The sequence below is a fragment of the Eumetopias jubatus genome, unplaced genomic scaffold (assembly GCF_037043125.1).
Source record: "Eumetopias jubatus isolate StellerSeaLion01/CBP00866 unplaced genomic scaffold, mEumJub1_p1.0 scaffold_6, whole genome shotgun sequence".
Lineage (NCBI taxonomy): Eukaryota > Metazoa > Chordata > Mammalia > Carnivora > Otariidae > Eumetopias > Eumetopias jubatus.
In genome coordinates this window covers 36,264,476-36,290,149 of record NW_028274812.1, presented here as the reverse complement: position 1 = coordinate 36,290,149, position 25,674 = coordinate 36,264,476, and the positions used below count along the sequence as shown (strand labels likewise).

Sequence of the window (25,674 nt, the reverse complement as noted above, 5' to 3'; positions counted from 1 at the left end):
AAATATTACCCAAAAAAGTATTTTCTTTCTTCATATCCATCTTTCATCTCACACCTAAGGCCATGTTGTTGGGAAAAAAATCATCCTTTTCCAAGCAATTCACTGAGGTTCCTGGTTCGTGATTACATTTGTTCGTGTCCCCTTTCCCCAAGGGCGAGGCTCACTTTTCTTTAGAAAGTCACACAGCGCCTGTCTTGGCCCAGGGACTAAACATCATTCACATTTTAAACAACACGAAGTATCCCAGATAACGTCCTTTATTTTTCACTTGGTAAAAAAAAAAAAAAAAAATCACTCTCCTAATGGACTAAAAAAAGTGTCCTCTTCTCTGCTTATATAAACAACACAGCCTGTACTTTTTCACTTCAGAAAAGTGAATTCAAGGGATATGTGGGAAGATATTTCAAGTGATATTTGGGAAGAAATTTCCCATTAAGTAACTTTCTTCCTCAGAATTAAATTACACTTAAGAACAGTATTAACAGTAATTCAGAAACTATACATTAAAATAAATAAATGAAGTTCCAAATCCAATCATAAGAAACACAGGTTTGCGTATTCAAATTATCATTCCAGGAGAACATGTAATCCTCTATGCCATCTGTCTTTTAGTGTGTGTGTGTGTGTGTGTTTTCTCTTTTGTTTGTTACATGGTTGAATCACCATAAATAATTCAGAAGGTTATTAAGTGGTTTAAAAAACCTAATAAATTTCTCATTGTGCATTATAAAGGCCCAATTAAATGGAAGCAAATGTTTGGTTTTTCTGAGGAAAATATTTAAACAAGCAAGAATCTAAACTGAAAAATAATTTGAAGTTGATCATCTGCATAAACAGTCCTCCCTTTCAGACAATAATCTGAGGTTTCATCAAATCATCCATCTATACCAATAACCTGCCTTTTATGCAGAATATGTTCTTTATACAACCTGCAAGAGAGTCCCTTTGCGCTTGTTCCACCCAATCCCCACAAAACATCTTTGACACCTTTCCTGTCCCTTGCAGCCTTAGGGGCTTTGCCCAGCGCTGTGGTTGGCAGGCCTCATTTCATCAGCCCATCAGAAGCCCACTACCATCTCTCCCACTCGTCCCAGAGTTCCAGGCTGTGGTCCTCCTGTGGGAGACGCTTTGCTGTATCCCTTACCTCTTCAGTAAGGGCTTCCCCCCCTCAACCATGCACACCTTCTTCAAATGGGACCATGCTGGCTGGACTCTGAGCTGGCAGCTAACTGGGGACCTCAGCAATAACAGGTGCTTACATGTGGCTTGACACTTAAGACACTCTTGGCCCAGTTGTAGTGAACAAGAGGGACAGATCCCTCTCTCCCCTGCTGCAAGTATCACCAGAAGTTCAGGACATTGAAGAGTTGGGGTTTTCTATCTGCCCCGCCCTTTCCCTTGGATCAGAGAAGAGGCAATTGGTCCATGAAAAAGAAATATGCCTGTATCTGCTTCCCTAGTTGTTCTGATTAAAAAAAAAAAGACAGCTTTCCATCTCAGCCCTTCAAGAACTTCTTCTACCTGCTGAACTTACTGGGACCAGATCCAAGAAAACAAATCCCTCCCTGCTGGAACTATTAGAGATTTCATCAGGCATCATATATCAAAGATTGTACTATGCTCTCTGGGAAAGAAATCATTTATTGTTAAGACTCTTTTAAACCTTCATTTTCAAAGACACTTTTCCAGAACATATTATGTATTAAAGAATTATAAGTGTGCATATATTTCAGTTGCTTCTTCCTCCATCTTTCCTGCTGAAAACAGGGAACTAGACAATTTGACATCTAGAAGTCCAGCATCCTGATTTGATGTTGATTTGACCACCCTCTTGGGAAAAAGCAAATCCTAGCTCATGGGAGCAGGTGGAACTCAATATAATCACACACTTTGTCTGATTTAAGCAAGTTTAAGAATTTTTCTTTAGAGTACTCAGGGTAAAGAACCTCTTCACACCCTTTTGTCAAGCTCAATTCAATCTGCTTCTTGCTATTCTAATCTTCTATAAATTTAGCCAAAAATGAAACGGACACTTGAAGTAAGGCTTAACCAATATATCTTTATTTGAAAATGAGGCCAGAAGAGACAGCTAATCTGTACATTTGTAAATCTTAAGGAGATAAATGAGAAGTCCGACTGCCCTCAAGCCCTCAAAGATGTTAGCGATGTCACTCCAGATAATGGACAAGCATGCCAAAGGGTCTGCTATTTTAGAGAGGCTATGGCAAGTGCATCCCCTACAAAATACCAAGGTCAGCTTACTTATAATGATTCATGGACACTGGAACAATTCTGTATATAAATAAATTCTCTTCTTTCTTCTTATTTTGCCTTTCTGCAAATTGTAAAATTATTAATTCACATGACTATTGTTATAACTTTCATAGCTCCTATTTTAATTGGAAAATCATAACTCTTAGACACTGTGGGGGCAATCTGCGGCCAAAGGATAGGAAAATTAATCTTGGTTTGAGTTATAGAAACAGAAATTACAGTAGAATGAAGTATGTGACATGTTTTTTGTTTAGATTAGTTTTTCATGAAATTAGTTTTTAATCAGTAGACATACGAAGAGCATTTGAAAAGTGTCCAGCAGAACAACACTTGCTGCAGATGGCAGATGGGAACTGCAGTGTACCATATAATATCTCTGTATCTAGGAAGAGTATTCTAAATTCATTTCTTAAAAATTACATTTGAAATCATTTTAACCTTCTGGGTATGAAAACACAGCCTTCCATATATGTCTCTGAAAGGTATCTATCCTGGCAACCTGATGTAAAACACTGGCACATTATTATTTGAGCTAGAAATGATTGTGATGAGTATGATTAATCCCACTCTTTCTTTAAGTATTCCGATTATATGAAATGTTAAATGGCATGTGTGCCACTGAAGTGTTGCTAAAATGTAAAAATCTCATGCTGTTTTGAACAGGTGTCTAACACAGGATGTAGTCTTTGAAGGTTGCTTCCCACCTCTTCACCTCAACTCAAGCTTGGCAACATTTCCTCAAAACTTTCCCATGAAGGCTGCCCTTCTGACTTCTTCCAAATCAGACACCCTATTCCCCATGCCTTTTGTCAAGCACTGCCTGGCACTACCATTTCACACCTTCTCTAAATTTCTACAGAACCCTGGCCTGAGGGACTCGATTCCAGGACTCCAGGATCATGACCTGAGCTGAAGGCAGTAGCTTAACCAACTGAGCCACCCAGGTGCCCTGAAAAATAAATCTTAATATTAGCACACCTTTAATTTGGGGGAAAATTATTTGTCATAAGACAATCAGCAAATCTTTAAATGGTACAAAAGAGTACCACAGTTATTCCTCATCTCACAAAGTATCATGAGGATCCTACTATATTTTATACTTTTGTTTCTATAAATTAACCTCATATTTACAACATCGTTCAGAACTTTGTAAACTTCTGGCTACAATTTCTTTGCTTTAGTAACTTGCCTATAATGACACCTAGCATACATTTCATAGGTGGAGTCATGTCATTAATCCCCCTTTAGAATCACTTTTTAAAAGTCTGGACAGCACCGTTGCTCTACCAGTACAACCAGTAGCTGCCCTGACTCGGTTCATCCAGAAGGCGACGCTTGTGCTCAAGAGGTCATTAAGGGATAGAAGAGTGGTTTCTCCAATGCGCTAAAAAAATACTTCATGGATTTTATTATTGAAGCATAATCTAGCAAAGACAATAAACACATATGTTGGGAAAAAACCGAGCCCTCATGCAACTTTGCAGAAAATCTCCCTTACAGAGTCATTTGTTCATACAAATAATTGTAACAGCTAACATTTATTTTGTGCTCACTAAGTGCCAGGTACCATTTTATGCCTATTATATATATGAGCTCATTGAATTCTTCAGCATTTCTTTCCCAAGCACCTTCCAAGAGTATTTTCAGAAAAAGAAATGTTTTTGTTTTTCACCATATTGCTTCTTTGTATTATTTTAGCCATTTTTAGGAAGGACTGGTACACTTAATAGTATGTAGTTTTTTTTATCTCTATTTAAAAAACTCAAAAGAGTTGAACATTAATTTGAGTGAGGTTTAAATGTAATGAGGTACTGGATTGGTTATAACATAATTATAAACAGCAATGAAAAAGTGTACATAATTGTCTTCATATTCTTTTTGCTTAGTTTGAAAATATATTGTTAATCATGAAGGCTTCATTTTCCTAGTTGCTAACATCACATAACACAGTATAAACTATGGTGAAATTCACCGTCACTGAGAGTATTTGTAAATCTTCATTCAATTGTCTTGAAAATTTCAAATTTTTGGCTGACATCTTGATGGGTGTGATTAGTTCATCTTCTTGTACTTTTTTCCTCCTAATGTGGCTGATGGAGAAATATGAGAAGTATGAAAATAGTCAGTTCTACTTTTTTTATCACTGTTGCCTTTTGCTCATATTATAAATATAATATTTTAATAAATTTATCTTCTGAAGTATGTAGTACTTTTAGAAAAAGGCACAATGATAGTGCAATGACTTGATACACATTGAATGCATCTATGTAACTACTACCCAGATCTGGACATAGAATATTAATAGGCTCCCACCAGCTCCACCATACCTTAGCCCATCACATTTCCAACCCATCTTCCCCAAAGCTAACCAGTATCCTGACTTCTAATATCATAGATTAGATTTCTCTCTGGTTTGGAAGTATTATATAGTTTAAATCATAGAGTATATTCTCTTTTGTGTCTGGCTTCTTTCTTTTTATCCCTAATGTCAGAGTATTCCATTGTATGATTACACCAAAATTTATTTATCTGCTCTACTACTGAAGAACATTTGAGTTTTTTCCAATTTTTAGCTGTTATAAAAAATGCTGCTATGAATATTTCTATACATGTCTTTCTGTACACATATGTACACATTTTTTTCACATACGCATATGCTTCTGTAAGCATTTAATTGTTGGGTCATAGCGGGTATGTATGCCCGGCTATAGGAGACTCCACAAAGTGGTTTTCCAGAATATATTCTCACCGGGAGTACACAAACTTCCAGTTTCTCCACAATCTTGCTATGATTTGGTACTGTCAGTCTTTTTACTTAATCATTCTATGATTCTATAGTATTACCTCATCATGGTTTCCATTTACATTTCCTAGATGACAAGATTAAATAGTTTTTCAATGTTTTATGGGTCATTGTGAGACACCAATTTTGTGAAGTAACTATCCAAGTATTTTGCCCATTTTCTTTATTGTGCTGTCTGTATTTTTGTCATTGATTGGTAAAAGTTCTTTACGTATTTGAATACAAGTCCTTTTTAATACCCTTTATCTGTTCTGCAAATAAGTCTCCCCACTTTGTAGCTTGCTTTTTCACTCTCTTAATGGTGTCTTTAATAGTATAATCTTTAATTGATGGGGCTTTTAGTATTTTTTTAAAATACTTGTCCATTTTGTCAGATTCAATTTTGCTTAAAGTAGAAAATACAATTTGCAAACAACTTGACCAGGCTCATTGAATCTACAGCATAGTGCAATACTCTCAAACGGAGGGTGCTTAGTCAGGGTCCCATTCTCAGAGATACTCACTCTCTGGAAACAAAAATAAGATCCAGTGGCCAGAACTGTTCTATATTTTGAGGTAACAATGATCATCAACAGTTTCTAACTTTATTTTTAAAAACAAACAACAACAAAAAACAACCAGATGCTGTGTATCTCCTGATAGAAAATACACAGCACTCATTATAGAGTAGTTTTCCCAGAAATTCAAACCTCAGTCTATCAAACTTCAAAATTTAACTATCAATTCACAGGAAAACAAGTCAGAAGGATATCTCAGTAGAAAGCAACTCGCAGGCAAAACAACTCTAGAATGTATGACATAAAAAATATATATTTTCTAGAATATCTGGCATGTGATAGACCAGGAAAGAAACTGATAGACAAAAATCTTATGTGAAGTATGAGAAACTAAGGAATAGAAGGTGTCTGGAAAACAGCAAAGTGCACTAAAACATAACAGTCCAGTTTCTATACAAGTTGCTCTAAATAGCTTGCAAAAGAAAAACCATTTCCACTCCTCCTCCCTGGCAACCACAATCAGCAGAATTCATGTTTTGGGAAACTCTGTAGAAGGAAGCCAGTTTCTCCAAAAAATATGAAAAAAAATAGGAAGAATTCCATACATTAAAAGAGACTTAAAACGTGTCATTCAACTGCAATGTGTGTACCTTACTTAGATCCTGATTCAAACTGTAAGAAGACATTTATGAGACAACCAGGCAAATCTGAATTCTAACATGATATGTGATATCCTTAAGGAATTACTGCTAATGTTTTCAGGTATGATAACTATATTGTTGGTTTTAAGAATCCCTACCTTTCAGAGGTATCCAATGAATTATTTCCTCATAAAATTAAATTAAATGATGTCTGCTTCTGTCTTCTCCCCAAAATATCCAGTGGGGCTGAATAGTGAGGGATATAGGTAGAATAAAATTAGTCTTGAGTTGATAGTTGATGAAGCTGGGTGCTGGATGTCTGGAGGTTCATTATGCTATTCTACCTTTGTATGTACTCGAAATTTTTCAGGATAAAAAGTTAAAAAATAGCTTGGCCTGACTATAGATCAAGACAATAGCAGACTTATGTACAATGTGAGGACACATAAAAAATATACTGTATTGTAGAGATTAGGCTATAGTTTCTTAAATCATCTCATCTGCCTCAAATTGGAGTTGGTGGTTAGCACTGACTTGGCTAGGATGACATAACTGGATCCCTTACACTCTCAGAGGAGCATTTCAGAGACTTGACTCTACTTCTCCAGAAGCTACACAGGAAGCTTCAGTCTGGACAATGGTGCAGGGAGTTGGGGAGCGGAGGGGGTCAGGGAGTAAGGCTGCAAGCTAACAGCAAGGCTGAAAGGCCTGGAAGGATTTGCTGGTGGACAATAACAAAGACCAGATCCTCCCATGTGGCCAAACTCACCATTCAACATGGCATTTGCTTTTGGTTAACTATAGAGAATAAAGAGAGAAAATGGTTGGGTCCAGGTGTCTTTCCCATCTATACCTGAAATTCTCACTTTATAAAAAACCAAGAATTTAGATCTATCTCTTGATATTTTAGTAGTAGTGCATGTCTAATGTATTGAGAAGAAATTAATTTTATTAAATGTAATTTGTATATTGAGCAGAGAGATTTTAAATTCATACTTAGAAAATACTGAATATGAAGTGTCATTCACAAACACACACAGACACAAATGTGTATATACATACCATTTAAAATTCTACAGAAAATACTTCCACTCCCACGTTACTTTGAAAAGAGAGAAATTCAGTAGACAGTAAATCGATGATAAGGGGTATTTAAGAGCTGAGCATTTATCGATATAACACTAAAATCTAGCCTCAGGATCATCTAAGCACCCTAAATACATTAAAATCTCTACACAAATATGTGTGCAATCTGTCATTATCGTTTGCCAAATTAAAACTCAGCTGACAGAGAAACTATAAGAGTCAAAGCTGAGAAATGAAACTCAAGTACTAAAGGATTAAACAATATCCTCAAATGCAAACCAGACTAGAGTCTAGGCTAAAGGCTCATTGTTTTCAGACCTATGTCCAGATTCTTTTTCTTACTTGCCATTTTATTCATTTCTCTGTATTTTTGATCCCCCACAGTCGTCAGAGCTGTGTATTACATTGCCTTTACTGAAATTACAGGGTTTATCTCAGTTTCTGAAAACTAGAAATTGATGAGTGAGGAAAACTGAATAACCAGATAGAAAAAAAGCACAGTATCTGTCAGTTCCTTCTTTTTTTCACATGTCAGAGAAAAGGTAAAATAACAGAACAAAAACAAGATAACAATGATAATCATATGGTTATTAATTAACACTTCACTCAGGTGGTGTTTGACTTAAAATATCATTTTATTTTGCTTTAAAGTTTGGCTTTAAACAAATACTTGACAAAGCAACAGGGAGCTTGTGACTGTACTTTAGCAGTAATTTCATTTTCCCACCAGATGGCAGTCTTCCCCGGATCTTTGAAGCTGTCTTCAGAATCCAGTTATTCATTGCTGACAAAGCAGTGAGATTTTATCTACGTACTCGGTTTGAATATGGGAAATCTGCCAGGACTCTGTGGCTCCAGGATTAAATGTCTCTTATTTGAAAAGAGACTTCTATGGGCAGAGGTTTTTATTTTTTTTAAGTCATACATATATCTTCGGGACAAAGGCTATTTACATAAACTCCAGGCTTAAGTTGAGCTTCTTGGGATCTCAGTTGGCACTTTTTCTTGATGTTCGGCACCCCAAAAGGCTGGTAAATGCATTAGTGAATATTTCAGAGTATTGTATTTCTTCAAGCAGAGCCAAGTAAGAAGTATTCAAATGCCACCCATATCTCAAGTATTCTCATCTAATCTCAGCTCCTAGAGTATTTACGTAAAACATTTTCATTTTCTTGGCAAGGAGCTATGTAAATACATTCAATTTTACCTTTTTTTATACATATGTCCTTGAGACATTTTGACTAATGCGTTAGGTTTAAGAATTTTACTCTCTAACTACATGTGCACAAATATATCATAAACTAATTCCAGAATAAAAGGCTTATCTCAATGATCAGTGACATTTGCATTCAGGAATTATAAGCAATTGAAAATTCATCTACTTCCTATATTGCTAGAAAGAAACTTGATGCATTTTCAACTTACATATCTTTAATTTGTATTTCTAACAAATTCATATCCCCAACACAGATCAATATTAGTGGACTACTTTTTCAATACAAGAATTCACACAATGCTAGATACTATCTATACCTTAGATAGGGAGCAGGCTAGGAACATTCTCACAGGGTGCCTGTAGAGGGCAAAAGGTGTAACTTTGGGGAGACTTCTCAGGCAGGGAGAGCATGATGGTGACTCAGGGAGGCACATCTGAGGTGGGACTCTGTCCTTATTACCTTGGCTTTTTCCTACTGGAGGGTAGCAGAAAATGTCATCCCCAAATATGACAACTGTAGGAGTTCAGGACATGCCACCCCAAAAGATGCCTCTTTGGGATACTGATTACTTTGAGCTATAGGCACTGAAAAAAAGCAAATTGCAAGGAGAGACTGTCTCTGAGCTCCTTTTATCTGCCTAGAGACGTATCCTCCATCAACCAGAAGACTGACTTATCACAGAAGAGACTAGGTGACATCACACCCAGACAAACTTTGTCACAAATTGCCACACCTCCCACTTATTTTTCTAAAGGCCCATTCATTTTCCTTAAAAATTATTTTTAAAAATCATTCTTCCCTAAGAAGCCTGTATCCCCTAACCCCTCTGGCCATTTAGATGGTATTTAAGACTAAATTTAAAAGCTACCTCTTTGTGTTACTCAGTTTCTCTGGGTATCTCCCTTGTATACATGAGGTCTACATGTTAGTAAACTTCTGATTTTCTCTTGTTGATTTGTCTTTTATTATACGGGCCTCAACCAAGAACTCAGAAGGGCAGAGGAAAATTTATTTTCCTTCGCCTACACTGCTTATACCTAACAGAGAAAGGCACAAGCTAGTGAGCAAAACTAGGGGTAAATTCTACCCTACCCTAGATTCTCATTCTCTCATTCTCCCCTCTCAACCCTACTCCACACAATGTAGTATGCTGCAGATCTAGAGAATCTAAACTATTTTTCATATTTCATACACATAATATAATGTATAACTTTTGTTAAAAAAAAAAAAGTACTCATTACCCGCAACTAAATTCACAGCCATTCACAGAGAACGGGTCTGTAACCCAGTTGCCAACTAATGTAGCATATGTGGATACAATTATGCATAGAAAAGGGAAATTTTCTATGGATGGGGAATTTGGAACAAAATTATTTAGGTAAACAATGCAACAAGGAGAAGCTGTAGTATTATTCCTGCTAGTTGAAAACAAAGAGTCCTATTTCAAAAGTGAAAAGTCATAGGTTTTTCTTATAAAATTAACAGTTTTCAATTTAACTTCTTTATTAAAAATTCCTCTGTAACTCCTATTCTGTAGCCCAAAGGATCAATTCCAGACCACTTTCTGTGACCTTTAAGATGAGTCCACAGCTCCATTTCATGGCTCCCCTTCTCTGCTTTTGCTTTGTGATTTCCTGAGTAGGCTGTGAGTTTCTTATTTTCAAGTCCGTCCTGCTAGACACTATGCTCCTGGCCATTCTTCTGCTTGCTTACCTTTGGAATTTCCCGTGAGTCCTTGATATATATACGTGATGACTTAATTAATCAATTAAGTAACTCATGGTTAGTTTTTTGTGCTATTTCTGTAAAATTCCAAAACGCCTGGGAAATATATGCCTGTTCATTTTTCCCTGGAAAGCCCGAGAAAACCTGTGTGTTGTATGAGTTCCCTAGGGTTCCCTACTACAAGCTGGGTGGCTTACAGCAGCAGAAATCTCTTCTTGAAAAGTGCTGGAGGTCAGAAGTTTAAAATCACAAGGTGTCAGCAGGGCCAGGTCAGAGGCTCTGGGGGAGAAACCCTTTTTGCCTCTTCCAACTTCTGGCTGTTGACATTCTATGGCGTTCCTTGGCTCCTGGCCACACTACTCCAATCTCTGCCTCCATCTTCACATTGTCTTCTCAATGCTTTTGTGTGACTAAACCCCTTCACCTCCTCTCCTGTAAGATATGCATAAAGGCGTGTAGGGTCCACCAATTCATCCAGGATAAAATCCTCCTCAACCACCTCATTGCCAGAGAAGGAAATATTCATTCTCTTGCCATATAACATGATAGTCAAATTTTCAGCTGATTAAGGTGTAGGCTACTAAGGGCCATACATAACCCCCCCCCCACCACCAACCTGAGAGCAAAGAGCTGAGGCTATACAAAGTCCAAACTGGGTTCAGGGTATCTATCACCAACACAGTATTTTCTTCAAGACCTAAACCCAGGCGTTTCTATACCTCTGAAATGGAACCTTTACATACAGTACTCAAGTGGATTGCTAATGTGAAGTGAGCTTTAAATAAACTGACATTTCCTAGAGAACAAAGAGTTGCAAGAGACGAAAGTGGAGAAGACTCTGGTGATAAAAGGGTAAATTGGGAGACAGAGCTGCTCTAGGCCCTCTGGCCCCGTGCACTGCACCGGCCAGGGCTGTGAACGTCTGGGGATGGAGACTTCAAATGCATAGAGTCCAGAAAGAATCATTTGGAAGCGAGATCCAAAAGGTGGATAAGAAACCCACGACGAAAAATTAATTTTCATTTCCCAGAAACAAAGGAGTTGAGAGAGCAAAAGTGAGCAAACTGTGGGGTAAAAATAAATAAAAATTACTTCCAACTACCTCCAAGGGCTCAGAGCAAAGGAAGAACCAGCCAGTGGAAAGGCAGAGGTGCTATGTGAAATTCGGAGGGCTTGGGCGGCCTATTCGAATAGCGCCGTAAGCCTCACAGATTGTTCCAAACATGTCAACTAAAATAAGGTTTTATACGAATCTGCAATCTGCCTGCCACTTTGCCAATATTCTTACACTCTGAGATTCCATTATACTAATAGTTAAAAACACAAGGGGTTTTTCCTAGCATTCGCCGAAGGGCTCACATTCCTACCAATCCGACCAGCCTCAGTTCAAGGCACATTCTGATCAGCTAGTGCCCGTATTGATTTTTTCTGGTGTCATTTCTGTATGCATGGGCCTGTAATATAGGATAGGGTTGCATAAAGAATCGCTGGAGAAAGGATCCCTGGACTTTGAAGCAGAGATTCACCCCTGATTCCTCCAGAGGAAGAAGTATGAAAATAATCAAAGCGTTGGCAATAGGAAACTCATTTTTCCTCCCTGGGCAGGTGGGAATATTTTATCACAATGTACATCTAAAATCATTTAAAATACGCATAAAATGAAGTGCTGGAAACTCAAACATGAAGCAGGGCTCAAAACAGACAATAGAAGAAAAAAGTAAGCACCGTAGTTTTGACTGACTCAGGATTGAAGTTACCAGTCTGTCAACACTGGTTAATGACAGTATCTTGTCAGACAAATACTACTAGTTTGGAAGCCTCTAGTGGATTTGAACATTACTAAAATCTTTATTGGATATAAAGTTCAAACTGTTCATAGTCATAGCCCAGTGAATAAAAAAAAAATAGAACAAAAGTGATTAATTAGGGGATTTTAATCAAACTCAGTTGCATAGCCAACCCAATTGATTCTTTTAAAAGAGTCTCTTAATTGATCTAAAACCTCCCAATGTCATTAAAAAACGGTGACCATATGTAAGGCCAGCCCCATTTTGCTGAGTTGCTGCAAACAGAAATGAGATCATAAACAACCTGACCACACTTTTTCTTTTGAAAAATGAAAACAAAGCAAGTATGTAGTTACAAATGGCTGTGGAGAAGGGGATGACTTATTTATTGAAGCAGTCTGTGATGGACATAGCATTATTCCTCCAGAGAGCATTTATGAGTTACTAGGACTCCAATATACAAACTATAAACCATTTACTACAATATTTTTTAAGAGAAAAGAAATACAAATTTAGGGGGCATTTATTTTATATATATATATACCTATCTATCTATCTATATATATGTTTTATGTTGCCAGCAAGTGTTCAAAAATCAAAAGCCTTTTTAAAATTTTTGCTCTTGTAATCATGTTTGAAAATATTTCCACTTCTTTTTTCCCCTCATCACATATATACAGATATTTGTATATGTTTGTTTGTCCATACTTGAAAAGTACTTAAATTTTATAGATACCATCTATGAGGAACCAATAAAACCCTACAAGTACTGTAACTCTGTAGATAATTCAGTTCTAAATTGGCAAACCTACTATCCAACTTCACTATTTCTCAACAAACATGTAGTTAACAGACACAGAAGGAGCCAAAGATAACAGTGTATAATACATAACTTCTAAACAGATAGGCAAGATTATCCTTTTCTTTAAACTTTGCCAATAAGTTTTCCTGTGTGTTTTCAGTACTTCTAAGGGTCAAATAATGACCTTCACCTCATTTAATATAAAATTATCATTTTTATTTCCTTTGTGTTTCTTCTGATCTTGACAATAGTTCCTTGAAAGCATTGTTTGCTGTTGCTTATAAAATTTCATTCGCAGTATTATATACTTACAATCATAGAGGAATACCCCCTCCCAGGTATGATATGCATTTTATTCCATAATAAAATAAAGATGCACAATGAAGTGAATGAGGAGGATAAGCCAATCATTAAGGAATGATTTCTTAAGGCTTGAAGCATAAAAAATCTAGAGACACAGCAGAAAGTGTTCAGCTACGAATTTAGAAACTCTTATAACCAGCTTCTCCAATTCCCTAAGTGACTTATGGAAGTCATTTATGTTTACTCTGCTTTTCAGTTAATCCTTTACTATATCAACTAATTCTCATAACAGACCTGCTCATCTAATCTATTTCTTAATCTGAAAAATGGGAATAACAGCTACTGGCTGGCCAAGATAATGGGTCAAGTTTACATGAGGCTGCTCAGGCTAGATAGGAGAAGAAGAAATCATTGGAATTGAGATACTTTCTGTCAGGTGACTCTTGATCCCCAAGCAAATAATAATAACACCAGTGAAAAATGACAAAAAAAAATGACTTCCACAGAAAAACTAAGTGAAAACAATTTAAGGAAGGTCTTTGCAGGACAGACACATTACATATGGGAGGGAAGAGGGAAGGGATACGGATCATTGTGAAAAACAGTATGGTGGTTCCTAAAGAAATCAAGCATAGAATTACCATATGAACCAGCAATGCAACTTCTGGATATATATCCAAAAGAATCGAAAGCAGGAACTCAAATACATATTTGTACACCAATGTTCATAGCAGCGTTATTCACAATAGCCCAAAGTGGAAGCAACCCAAGTGTCCATCGACAGGTGAATGGATAAACAAAATGTGGAATATCCGTACAGTGGAATACTGTTTGACCTTGAAAAGGAATAAAATTATGACACATGCTACATGTGTCAAATCTTGAAGACAGTCTGCTAAATGAAATACTCAGCCAGATACAAAAGGACACAAAAACATTGTATAATTTCACTTATATGAGGTACCTGGAGTAGTCAAATTCATGCAGACAGAAAGTAGAATGGTGACTGCCAGGTCTGGGAGGATGGGGGAATAGGGAGCCACTGTTTAATGGATACAAAGTTTCATTTTGGGAAGATATAAAAGTTCCAGAGATGGATGGTGGTGATGGTCGTACAACAATGTGAATCCACTTACTGCCATAGAATTTTACACTTAAAATAGATTAAAGTGGTAAATTTATATTGTGTACATTTTATCACAATGAGGAATATTTCTTCCTGAGTTGTACAAAGCTGATTTATGAAAATGGCTACCATATAGGAGAATGAATCATTTTAAAAATAATCTACAAGATATGAAAGGCGAGAGAAAGAAAAAGTGAGCCATTCTCTTGAGGAAGGTCCACATACTTATAAATGGTCCAGGGAGGGCTACAGGCAAGAAGCACCCAGAGGTGACTGTCTGCTCCAGATTAAAATAATGATATCTCAGTTCTGAAGAACGTTTTACATTACATCCTCTTAATTTCAAGTTTATCACGTGGCTGCTAATCTTCAGAGCACCAAACACTCCACATACGAAGTCTAAGCCTGAGAAAATGTCATCACTCTAAATTTTTCTCCCACCCAAAGCCAAATTAAATGAGAAAGTCGGCTTGGCATTTAGGAATTTGTGGATGTGAATGGAATGAAGGAAGTTCATGTTAGAAATATGCTTGGTGGTTAAGAGGAGTTAAAGAATGAGATATATGGAAAAAGAGTAGAGTGGAATTGTATTGTTCAGAGGATCAGATATGCAGTCCTTAAATGTAATGGGGATGGAGCATAAAAGGTTTCTTAAGATAGAGTCTCTTAAGGAAAGATGTACTCGTGTTTCTTAGTTGCTATGGTATTAGCTTTGTGGGCAGATGCTGAATTCAAACAAAACTACAGACATCTATCTTATTGTGCCCCAGGCTACTTGACACACATGATGATGAAGATGATGATTAAATCAATTCCTTTCATAAATCTTAGCCCAAATTTTTCAGGTACATAATATATCACAAAAGCAAATCTTGTATTTAGAATAAGTTCTATTGAAAACAATGCATAAATAGTGAAAAGCAAATCTATGTTTTGCAATATTATTTTAGTCAATTCTGTATTATGCCTACAGGTGTTCCCTTAAGTAAAAGAACAACAGCTCACTAGTTTTACTTCCAACAATCTAATATGTTACCCTTTGAAGATTGCTTTTGGCCCAGAAAAAAGTAAAGGTAGATAGTAAAGACAAATAACTGAGATTTTGAAATAAAACTTTTATTATATCATTGAAATTGACCAACCCTCCAATATCTGATACAGGTACAGTGACCAGAGTTGCCCCTAGAACACTAGATTTTTCATTGCCTGCTCCAGGCAATTATCCTCCAATAAGTTACAGAAGCTGCAAATGTCTTTATTGAGTTTGCCAGAATCATCTGGATTTACTTCAGGAAGTTAAAGAGGGGTTGATCTTTTGGAAATTTCAGTGGAAAGAAAATTTGTCTTTAGTAGTCTCTCTTCTTGCTCATTCTCCCTCCTTCAATTCCCCAAATCCCCTTATTACCTCCACATTATCCCAGACCCTTCATATTGTATCAAACGTATAATTGAAAAGTATGAGAGGGAAAGACTAACATAAAGAAATAAAACACAATGGTCCTTACATCAGGATGGCTCCTGAGCTTTAGAGATATTTAAACAGAAAACTTTCTTCAACTTCACAAAGAAATCAGCCAAAGTGACCAAAACAGCACTCTTATACATTCTAACTTGGGAGAGCTTAAATTATTCCCTACCTTTATGAAAAGCTATTTGGAAATATGTATCAAGGCCTTTAAGTATTACTACACCCTTGACTGATAATTCTACTTGTGGGAAATATGCCTAAGCAACTAATCTTAAATATAAAATGTTTTATACAGAAAAATTAGAAATAATCATTCAAAAGACAATTAAAATCCCAAAGTAATGCAGAGAAACTAGGGAAACTGTAGTGAAATCATAAGGTAGATATTGAAAGCCATTTAACAAGAGGATCTATAATGCTTATAAATATCTTTATGCTATAATTCATATGGAAAAAAAGCAATTAACAATGCAGGTATATTATAGAAGGCATTTGCATTACAGTATCAAATCATAAGTACCGACTTGTTGGTGTGAACATAATAGATTAGCAATTTACCCTGTGGATTTGGATCCCAATTCTATCTTTTTTTTAAGATTTTATTTATTTATTTGACAGTGAGAGAGAGAGAGAACACACAAGCAAGGAGAGCAACAGGCAGAAGGAGAAGCAGGCTCCCCACTCGAGCCCGATGTGGGACTCAATCCCAGGACCCCGGGACCATGACCTGAGCCAAATTCTAATTCAACATATTCAACTATTTTACTTAAAGTTAAAAGTTTTTAATTTATTGTCTAGATCAATTCTTCTGTATTTATAAATATGGGTAGAATGGTCAAAGATTGTTCAAACTACTAGAATAAGATCTGAAAGTCTAAAATGCCTAAAGTTAATACCCATACTTAGAACATTGAAACTATTTGTTTCAAGTTCAGTTTCTACCCAGCTATTTCTCCATTTCTTCTTATTCTTTTACCCTCTTCTATTTCCAACAGGTAATATTCTATTAAAAATTACTAAGTTCGGCTATATGTGAGAGAAAACCCAAAATATTAGTGGCTCAATGGAGAGATTGTATTTCTTTTTCACAGAAAAATACAATAGAGGTAGACTATCCAGGGTTGATATGAACTGAACAGTGTCAGGTTTGCAGGCATCTCTCTCTCTCTCTCTCCCTCTCCCTCTCTCTCTCTCTCTCTCTCTCCCTCATTTAACACCCTCAAACTCTTGCTTCCTCCTCAAGGCCATGATCACTGCTGGAGCTCTAAGTCATCACTGACACTCCAGTGACCACCCCCCATTTTGGAGACACTTTTGGCATTTATGGATACCATTTCATGCTTGTATCTGACCGGTCATAACTTTGTCACAGAACCAACCTAGCTATTAGGAAAAGCTGGGAAATATAGTATTTAAACTGGCAGCCATAACTTAAAAACCAGGGATTCTAGGTTACTAAGGAAGAAGTGCAGAAGAACAATTAGAAAACAATCAGCAATCGGCCACACAGGGCTTACTCCACATTATATTCTCATAGAACCTATCACAGTTGCTTTGCACAAGGCAGATGTACAATGAGTATTTCATTGATAGTATTTTTAAAATTTAATTCAACTGATAGAGATTATTCAGTCACAAATTTGGGAAAAGGATCTAGAAATGCCACTTCTAGTTATTTATATTAAGTAACAAATCAAAGGTGTGCTTGAGAATTTAACAAGATACACTGCTTATTTAAATATTCTCTTCGAGACTAAAAAATGGGAAATAATAAATGACCAACAATATAAAACTGTATGCCTCTAAAACATAATACTATACATGGGAAATGTTGGCTTGATATTAAATTAATTGAAAACAGCTGATTACAAATCAGATTGAGCAGAGAGGAAAAGAAACTGAAAGGAGATTTATCAAAATTATTAAGGTAATTAAGTAGTGAATTATAGGCAATCTTATGTTCATGCTTGTTTATCTCTTTTTCAAAATATTTTTCTTATATATGTGGAATCTAAAAAATAAAAAATCATTACTAAGCTCATAGATACAGAGAACAAATTGGTGGTCGTCAGTGTGGGGGTTGGGGGATGGGTGAAATGGGTGAAGGGGGTCAAAAGGTACAAACTTCCAGTTATAAAATACATAACCATAATAATACTGTGTTGCATATTTGAAAGCTGCTAAGAGGAAATCTTAGAAACTCTCATCACAAGAAAAAAATGTGTAACTATGTATGGTGATGGATGTTAGCTAGACTTATTGTCATGATCATGTTACAATACATGCAAATATGAAACCATTATATTGTACACCTGAAACTAATACAACGTTTTTATCAGTTATACCTCAATATAAAGAAGGAAACAAGGATATTAATCTCAGTTCTGTTACTACTACTATATAACCTTGGGAGCATCACATTTCTCAGATACTTAGTTTTCATGTTAACCAATTATAATATATAATATTTAGAGACTTTACTGAATTAAAATTTGAGATTCGTACTTCAAATTATTTCATAGTGAAAAGCATCCTTGGACTGAAAGGAGATTAAACGTCCATTCTCAGTTCCAGTCCTAATTTCTTATTGATTCTAAGCTAGACAATGTCTTAGGAGCCAATAGCATATCTGTATATGAAGAAATAGGATATGATGGACTCCAAAATCTCATTGAGTTTAATATTCCTGGATTTGTTGACTATGGCCTCTATAACAATTTCATATGTCAGAAATGGCAAAAATTTCCTCACATGTAAAACCTGATCCAGCTCTGAGGTTATTATGCCTTGTTGAATCTAGAGCTCACTACAGTGTGAAACTTATTCTTCCTTTATCTGGAAAAGCACATAATTATTCAATCTACACCCCTCACTGTGTGGATAACTTCTCTAAGTCTCCCTTGTTCAAATATGACAAGAGCATAAAAATATATGGTGATTGTAAACTGACTGTAAGCCAAGCAATGAATTTGATATTTATTCAAACCCCAGGATTGATGCTCTCTGTGTCAAGTTAATGGGGAAGAAAAGTCTTCATGAAACTAGATATGGAGCACTGCACATTGCAGCTTATTTTGAAAGAAGATTAGAAACAGAAAAGAATGATTCATATTCATAAAAAGGCTTTATCACATTTTCAATTCTCCCTTAGGATTTTTGCCACATGTTCTCTATGCCTTCATGAGAAGTGGCAACTCTAATGTAGCAGGAAACTTACAGGTGAGTCTGAAATAGATGCTGTGATAGGACCAGAGACTTTTTAGAGAATTTATGAAAAGAGGTTAAGACTCCAATTAAGTAATCGTATTTTGTAAGACCCCGACAAAGCATTACCAGGCCATAGGGTTAAATGTTCCTAGACCTTACTAGATTGAAGATGAAGTTTAAGCCATTTAATAGGCCTCATCTCCTGCACATGTAGCTGAACTGGAAGTTTATTAGAGCATCATACATCATGGAGAACTGCAGCCAGCTCCACTGACCACAATAATACCATGTCATGAGTTTTGCAGAATATAGAGACAGATTTGTAATTTTGAGTAGATCAAGGTATTAATAAAAAAGCACTTTGCTTGATATTTTCTGGGGGCACTAATAAAAAGCCACTCCTAACCTCTATTCATTTCTTTATAAAATGGGGGGCACTGTTTCCTACAGCACTTGAAAACACTTATCAGAAATGTTCTACATAAACAAAGTGTCAGTGTTCTCATTATAATCATTGTTATTCAAGGATATTACCATACTTCTGTCTAGGTCTCAGCCCACAAACTTTATTGGACCCGGGTTGTGATAAGAAAGCTGTCCTCACAAGGAAGAGGAAAAATTACAGATGTCTTTTTCCAACTAATAGCATGTTCTGGTCACCTGCAGTTGGAAAAAATTTTTTTTCTCAAGTGGGAGAAAAACAAAGACATATTTTAGTTTCGATATCATTCTTTTGAGGCAGGAATAATTTTTTGTCATAGCCTTGGCCTACATGGAAAGTATTCCTTCATATACACATTTCAAGTACTAATTCTGTTTATCTATGTTTATATATACCTCATATAGTATTTTGTATGGTTAATGTGAAAAGGAAAACACAAAACAACTAATTAATTATAGGCACAATTTCATTAATGCCTGATCACAAATTCTAAACCAGGATGTCAATGCATCATTAATATTAGAGCTGTTCTTCCAGCACGTTTGGATTTGGATTTCCCAACAGTGGCACAAGATACGGCCAAACTAGATCTTTTTATCAGATTTAAGGCAGGAAAAATTTGTTCATTCTAAGACTGAATGGAAAATTACTCATATAATTTTAAGTTAATGGTTAAAATTTATGTAAAAGTTAAAATATTATAAAGAAGCTGCTTAATATTCATCTCACATTATTTAACAGCTTTACAAATGTTTAAATTACTTAAATGCTTTACAAATTAAATGCTTTATACAAGCAGTCCCCAACGTGTGAAGGGATTATATTCCCACACTTGAGTAAAGTGATCTGGAGAATTTTTCCTTAAAAGCATTCTCAAGCATATGCTTAGGCTTTAGGACTTCTTCACAACCGTTGCTTTAATGTGGTTGTATTTTTTAAACTGAGATTTAATGCATAATTCTTATGGTGAAATGTGTATGAAGCTGAAACTCAGGATGCTGTGGTCCAGTGATGCTGTCATAGATCCAGATTATTACTGTCTCTCCACTCTGTCATTTTTAGCATGTCAATTTTTCCATTAGCCAATTCCTCCACGGACACAAGACAGCTACCAGCAGCAACTGAACAAAATGCTTCTTAGTTCACATCCACTGAAAGACAGGGAAATCTCTCCCTCGACTAAAGAATATAATGTCCTCTCGCTGGGCAACCTTGCATCATGTGCCCACCTCCAGACCAATAATGGTTTGTTAGGGAAATTGCCTTAACTTAATCATGAAGTTACCCTGGAACTCAGGACAAAGGTTTAAAAAAAGAGGGGGAGTTGTATTAAGAAGAAGGAAGAAAGCAGTGTATTATGGGCTTTGGGATTTGGGATGCAGCTTTAGGGATTTGGGAAGAACAGCACTAGAGACAATAAGAACAGATGAGGAAAGAATGATGAATGGTAACAACTGTTCAAATTAGTGAATTCTTTGTAAGTTATCTGTTGACAGTTTAGGGAATATTCATATTTTCTTAATAATATATGTATGTAGAGTCATATTTCCAGAAATTATTGCGACTAATTGGAGAATCTTCAGGCTAAGGATTATCTTAACACTCCATCACATCTATTCTTTTCAAAAGACCTCCTTAAAAATATCCTCGTTGCTGGTATGGAAGGCATCTTTCCTCTAAAACTGCTAGATCTACAGAACATTACTTCCAGGAACACATAATGCTCCAAAATTATATCTGGCATTAGCATTACGAATTAGACTCAGACAATACAATTTGAGGTTATAGCACATGATAGGCAATGACTCCCTAAATAAAGAAGGCCTAAATACTTTTCAAATTAAATGTTATAAGGAACTGCTTAGTTTGGCTTCTCAGTCTAAGCAAGTTTTGGGTTTATAATGAGAAACCAATGGAGATGGAGATGAGCAAGAATTATGAGGTTTCCAATACAAAGTTTAACATTTCATGTTTTGATTCAAAATATACATTTTTCCATCATCCTACAGAATGCTGGAAAGAACCATGGAGCATAACAAGATACCACTTTTTTTTTTTTTTTTTTTGACAGAGAGAGAGAGACAGCTAGAGAGGGAACACAAGCAGTGGGAGCGGGAGAGGGAGAAGCAGGCTCCTGACTGGGCAGGAACCCGATGTGGGGCTGGATCCCAGACTCTGGGATCATGACCCGAGCCGAAGGCAGATACTTAACAACTGAGCCACCCAGGAGCCCCGATACCACTTTTTAAAGTTTTTTTTTTTTTTTACCTTCAGTATCAATGTAGTATGACTTTAAATTGTGGGTTGTGCAAACATTCTCCACAAAGTAATAGCAGCAAATAAGCAATAGTCTCATCTTACATGTGATGCTTTAGGAATCAATATCCAACACTAACTCATCCAAGTACAAGAAAGGATTCATGGTAGGTAACAAAGGTATGTCCTTAAATAATTCCCTTTTCTTTTTTAAAAAAGGAAAGCTCTATCATCATTGTCTTTTTAAAAAATTAGGCATTTTATTTCAATCCTGTTCAATTTAACTTTCAAGATATCTATATGTAGAACTATCAATATACAGGCAGGTACACATTTGTATGATTTCACAAGAACAATTGTACAGAGTGCTGTCAGTTTAAAAAAGGGAGTACATAAACATCTCATTAACTTGTAGATCAATGTTACAAATGCAACTATAAAATTATGAACAAATTTTACTATACCTAAGGTTATTACTAACCAATTTCACTTTTTGCAGAAGCACAAAAGTTGAAAACTCTTGTATGACTTTCTCTAACAGAGTACTTCCGTGACCAAATTCAATTTTATTCAAGATGATTGTGTGCCCATTACCCCTACTGGCTACTTTTGACAAGATGATTATAAAAACAAAGAGGTAAGAATGATCAACATACAAAACATTTCAGAAAGCATTCGGGAATTTTTAAATGAAGCTTTTGGCTTTTTCCCCTGACTCTTCTGTCATTCAACTGCATCCTCTGGTATTTTTTACTAATTATTAATTATTTCCTAATATGACAGCTACTTTATTTAGCTGAAGAAATAAAGCTTAGAATGATAGTGTATTTTCTAGTATTTTAATATGCTAGTCGAGTTAATTTCAAAAGTGAGTTTCATCAAAGTGGTTCATTGTTCAGCTTTTATGAGGGAACAGTAATGTCACTTTGAACTCCAAAATGTGCCTGCTCTGCAGCCCAATTATTTCTATCCTAACAGGAAATGCTGTCACAACTAATCTTGGGTTTTTTTCCTGTTAAGTGGACAATATAGAGTGACTTTTTAATTCAGACATTTCTTTATTAGAATGTTTCTGCCAACTTGTGATTTTTGTGGCAATAATAATGATAAAATAGTTTCATAATAAAAAATGGTCACCACCTTATATTAGAAAGGAGGAGGAAATCAAATAATCTGTACAGCAAGTAAAAAAAAAATTTCTATTCAACAACAGAGCTTTCTACCAGAACTTTCTGGGATGACAGAAATGTTAGCTATCTGTGTTATTTACTACATTAGCTACTGGCTACATGTGGCTATTGAGTACTTGAAAGGGGACTGAACTAAGGGACTATATTTTTAATTTTAGCTAATTTAAATTTAAATAGCCCCACATGGCTAGTGGCCATATGAGCCATGATCTATGGTATAATAAGTTACTGGTTTCTACAATTATTGTCAGAGTTACTGATATATCTAAGCCTTTGATAATATATATAAATTTATTCTTGAATAGACAAAAATGTACTAAAAATGTGACAATCTCTAAAGGCACTAATATGTTTAGGTACTTTATATTTAAAGAGACATCAATTTACTCATCACATAGATTTACACATATATACACACATGCACATATATATGCATGTATGTATATATATTAGTATCAACTGTATTAGCTTAAATTAGTTAGTTGTGATATCAAGAACCACCAAGTCTTAGTAGGTTACAGCAATATAGGTTTGTTTCTTACTCCTGCTTTTCAGGATTCAGCTGTAACTAGGCTCTGGGACCAAGCTAAAGGAGTGGCTACTATCAAGGAATGACCAAATTCTTGGCAGAGAGAAGAGAACAATGGTGGAACCAAGTACAGACTCTCAAAGCTTTTGTTTAGAAGTGGCATATGTCACCCATGTCACATTTTATCAGCCAAGTCAAGACACATGGACAAGTCTGATATGAATGGTGCTGAGAATATTATCTTCCTTCAGAAATAACCTGGTAGAGAACAATCTAATAGAGAAGGGCAGGAAATATCCTGACAATAATATAATTTATTTTCTATAGATACATATATATATATACATATAGATAGACCACAAATATGTATGTGTATTCATATATACTTACATAGCTTCATTACAAAAGATATTTGAATCATATATATGTATATATATACATATATATAACAATTATATATAAAACCAATGGAATACAAAAAAAAAGAATTGAGAATACAAGAAAGATAAGATATAGTCAAAAAAGAGGGAGTATATTAATATCAGATCATAGGTCCTTTACAATTGATAGAGTTGGATTGTAAAATGGATTCTGAACTTTCTAGTATACCAAAAGAGGGATACATAAATTCTTACATTTATATTAATCATAAGACAAAAATAAATCAATTTCCTAGAGAAATACAGCCTTTATTGTTAAAACAGTTTACGAAAACACTGTGATAATGAAAAAAAATTACCTCAAAATAAATATATATTATAAATATATACCACTACAGTAAATAAATAAAACTATTCAGTGGATATTTACTGAAAAAAATAAAGAGGAATGTCAAGTTTCCTAGAACAGTAATATAAAAAGTCACTTAATGCATAATGTTAAAGCTCAATAAAATAAAATACCTTTTATAAGAAGGCAAATATATAAATATTTATGTTACTTGAAAGAAGAAGTTTAGAGTATATAGAAGAATGAATGGACAAGATCATTTATGTAAGAAAGAATTAGATCCTTTCATGTAAAAAGAAACTGGTTTTTTATTGGTTAAGTAACATCAGAATTATAATAAAAGTTTACAAGAATTTTTAATCGAAATTGTATACTTTAAAGTGGATACTTACGTAGTTAGTACAGTTCTATGCATGTTTTAAGGACTTATAAAATACTTAGCTAACAAAAGAATTCAATGCTAGAGATGCCAAAAAGTCTCAAAAGAAATATACTAAAGGACTGAAGTCATATTAGATATTCCCTTTTAAAATATCTATGTGTTACATACAGAAATTGGTTATATTTTCGGAATTTAGTAATTTCCTAAACTAAAAAAGGAGTTTAATATATAAATAATAAATTTATGTTAAACTATAAATAATTACAAATAATAAATTATACTTATTTATACTATAGTTATTCATAATAAATAATTTATATATTAAAGTATGAATTTATATAGGGGAATTAAATGCATACTAAAGGGCTAGAGTGAGGGTTATGATGAGGGTTACAGAATTAGAGATGACTTCCTTTAGCTTAGTTCATTCTCTCTTTATACAGATCTGCATTATCCAATATGTAACTAGTAGATCCATGTGACTACTGAGTGCTTTATTGCCACTATGAACTGAGATGTGTAAGTGTAAGATACACACTACCTTTTTTTTTTCCGTCGGGGCTACATTTTTTTTTAATTAAAGAAGTTTTTAACTTAAAAAAATGTAAATATCTCATTAGTAATTTTATACTGATTACATATAAATCAATGAAATTGTTAATATTTTGTAAGTAACAGACTAAAGTATATAAATCAAATTCATTTCACCTGTTTTTTGTTCTTTTTTTGATATGGTTACTAGGAAACTTAAAATTGCATATGTGACTAATGTTTGTGGTTTATATTACAGTACTATCGGATAGATAATTCTGAGAGGAGACACGATAGACCAATCTTATACATTCCTGAATGCTGGTTCAATTTAGATTTAATTAAGAAAGAGATAAATGAGAGCACAGAAGTATCTATCACCAGTCTAGAAAGACACAGGAAAGGGTGCAACATAATCTATATCCTAAGATTGGTTGATCAAGGCCTTAATTATTGATAACATTTACTGAGTGCTTACTAAGTACCTGATATAATACATACTTTATCCCATTTAATACTCATAAAACTCCTATGAGGTAAAGATTAAATCAGGACCAAAGGCATTTGCTGTATATTTTTCCACAGTCATTTGCCAAAAATTAGTTTGTCTTTTGTATTTAGCTAAAGTCTGCAAACTTGGGGCTCTTATATTTCAGTAGCTGTCCTTTAGTTTTGAGAA

At 35.1% G+C, this 25,674-nt stretch overlaps 1 protein-coding gene across 3 annotated transcripts in view; it reads right to left on the bottom strand.

Moving 5' to 3' along the window:
- Window positions 1-25,674, bottom strand: part of THEMIS (thymocyte selection associated) — a 191,282-nt gene that overhangs the window by 19,211 nt on the left and 146,397 nt on the right. Inside the window, exon 5 of one of the 3 annotated variants that reach the window (XM_028117034.2) lies at window positions 2,052-4,364. The exons of the other annotated variants lie outside the window; for them this stretch is intronic. Coding sequence (XP_027972835.1) covers window positions 4,356-4,364 — 9 coding nt within the window. The 3' untranslated portion in view covers window positions 2,052-4,355. Of the gene's footprint in view, window positions 1-2,051; window positions 4,365-25,674 lie in introns of those variants that run through there. 3 annotated transcript variants of the gene reach the window in all.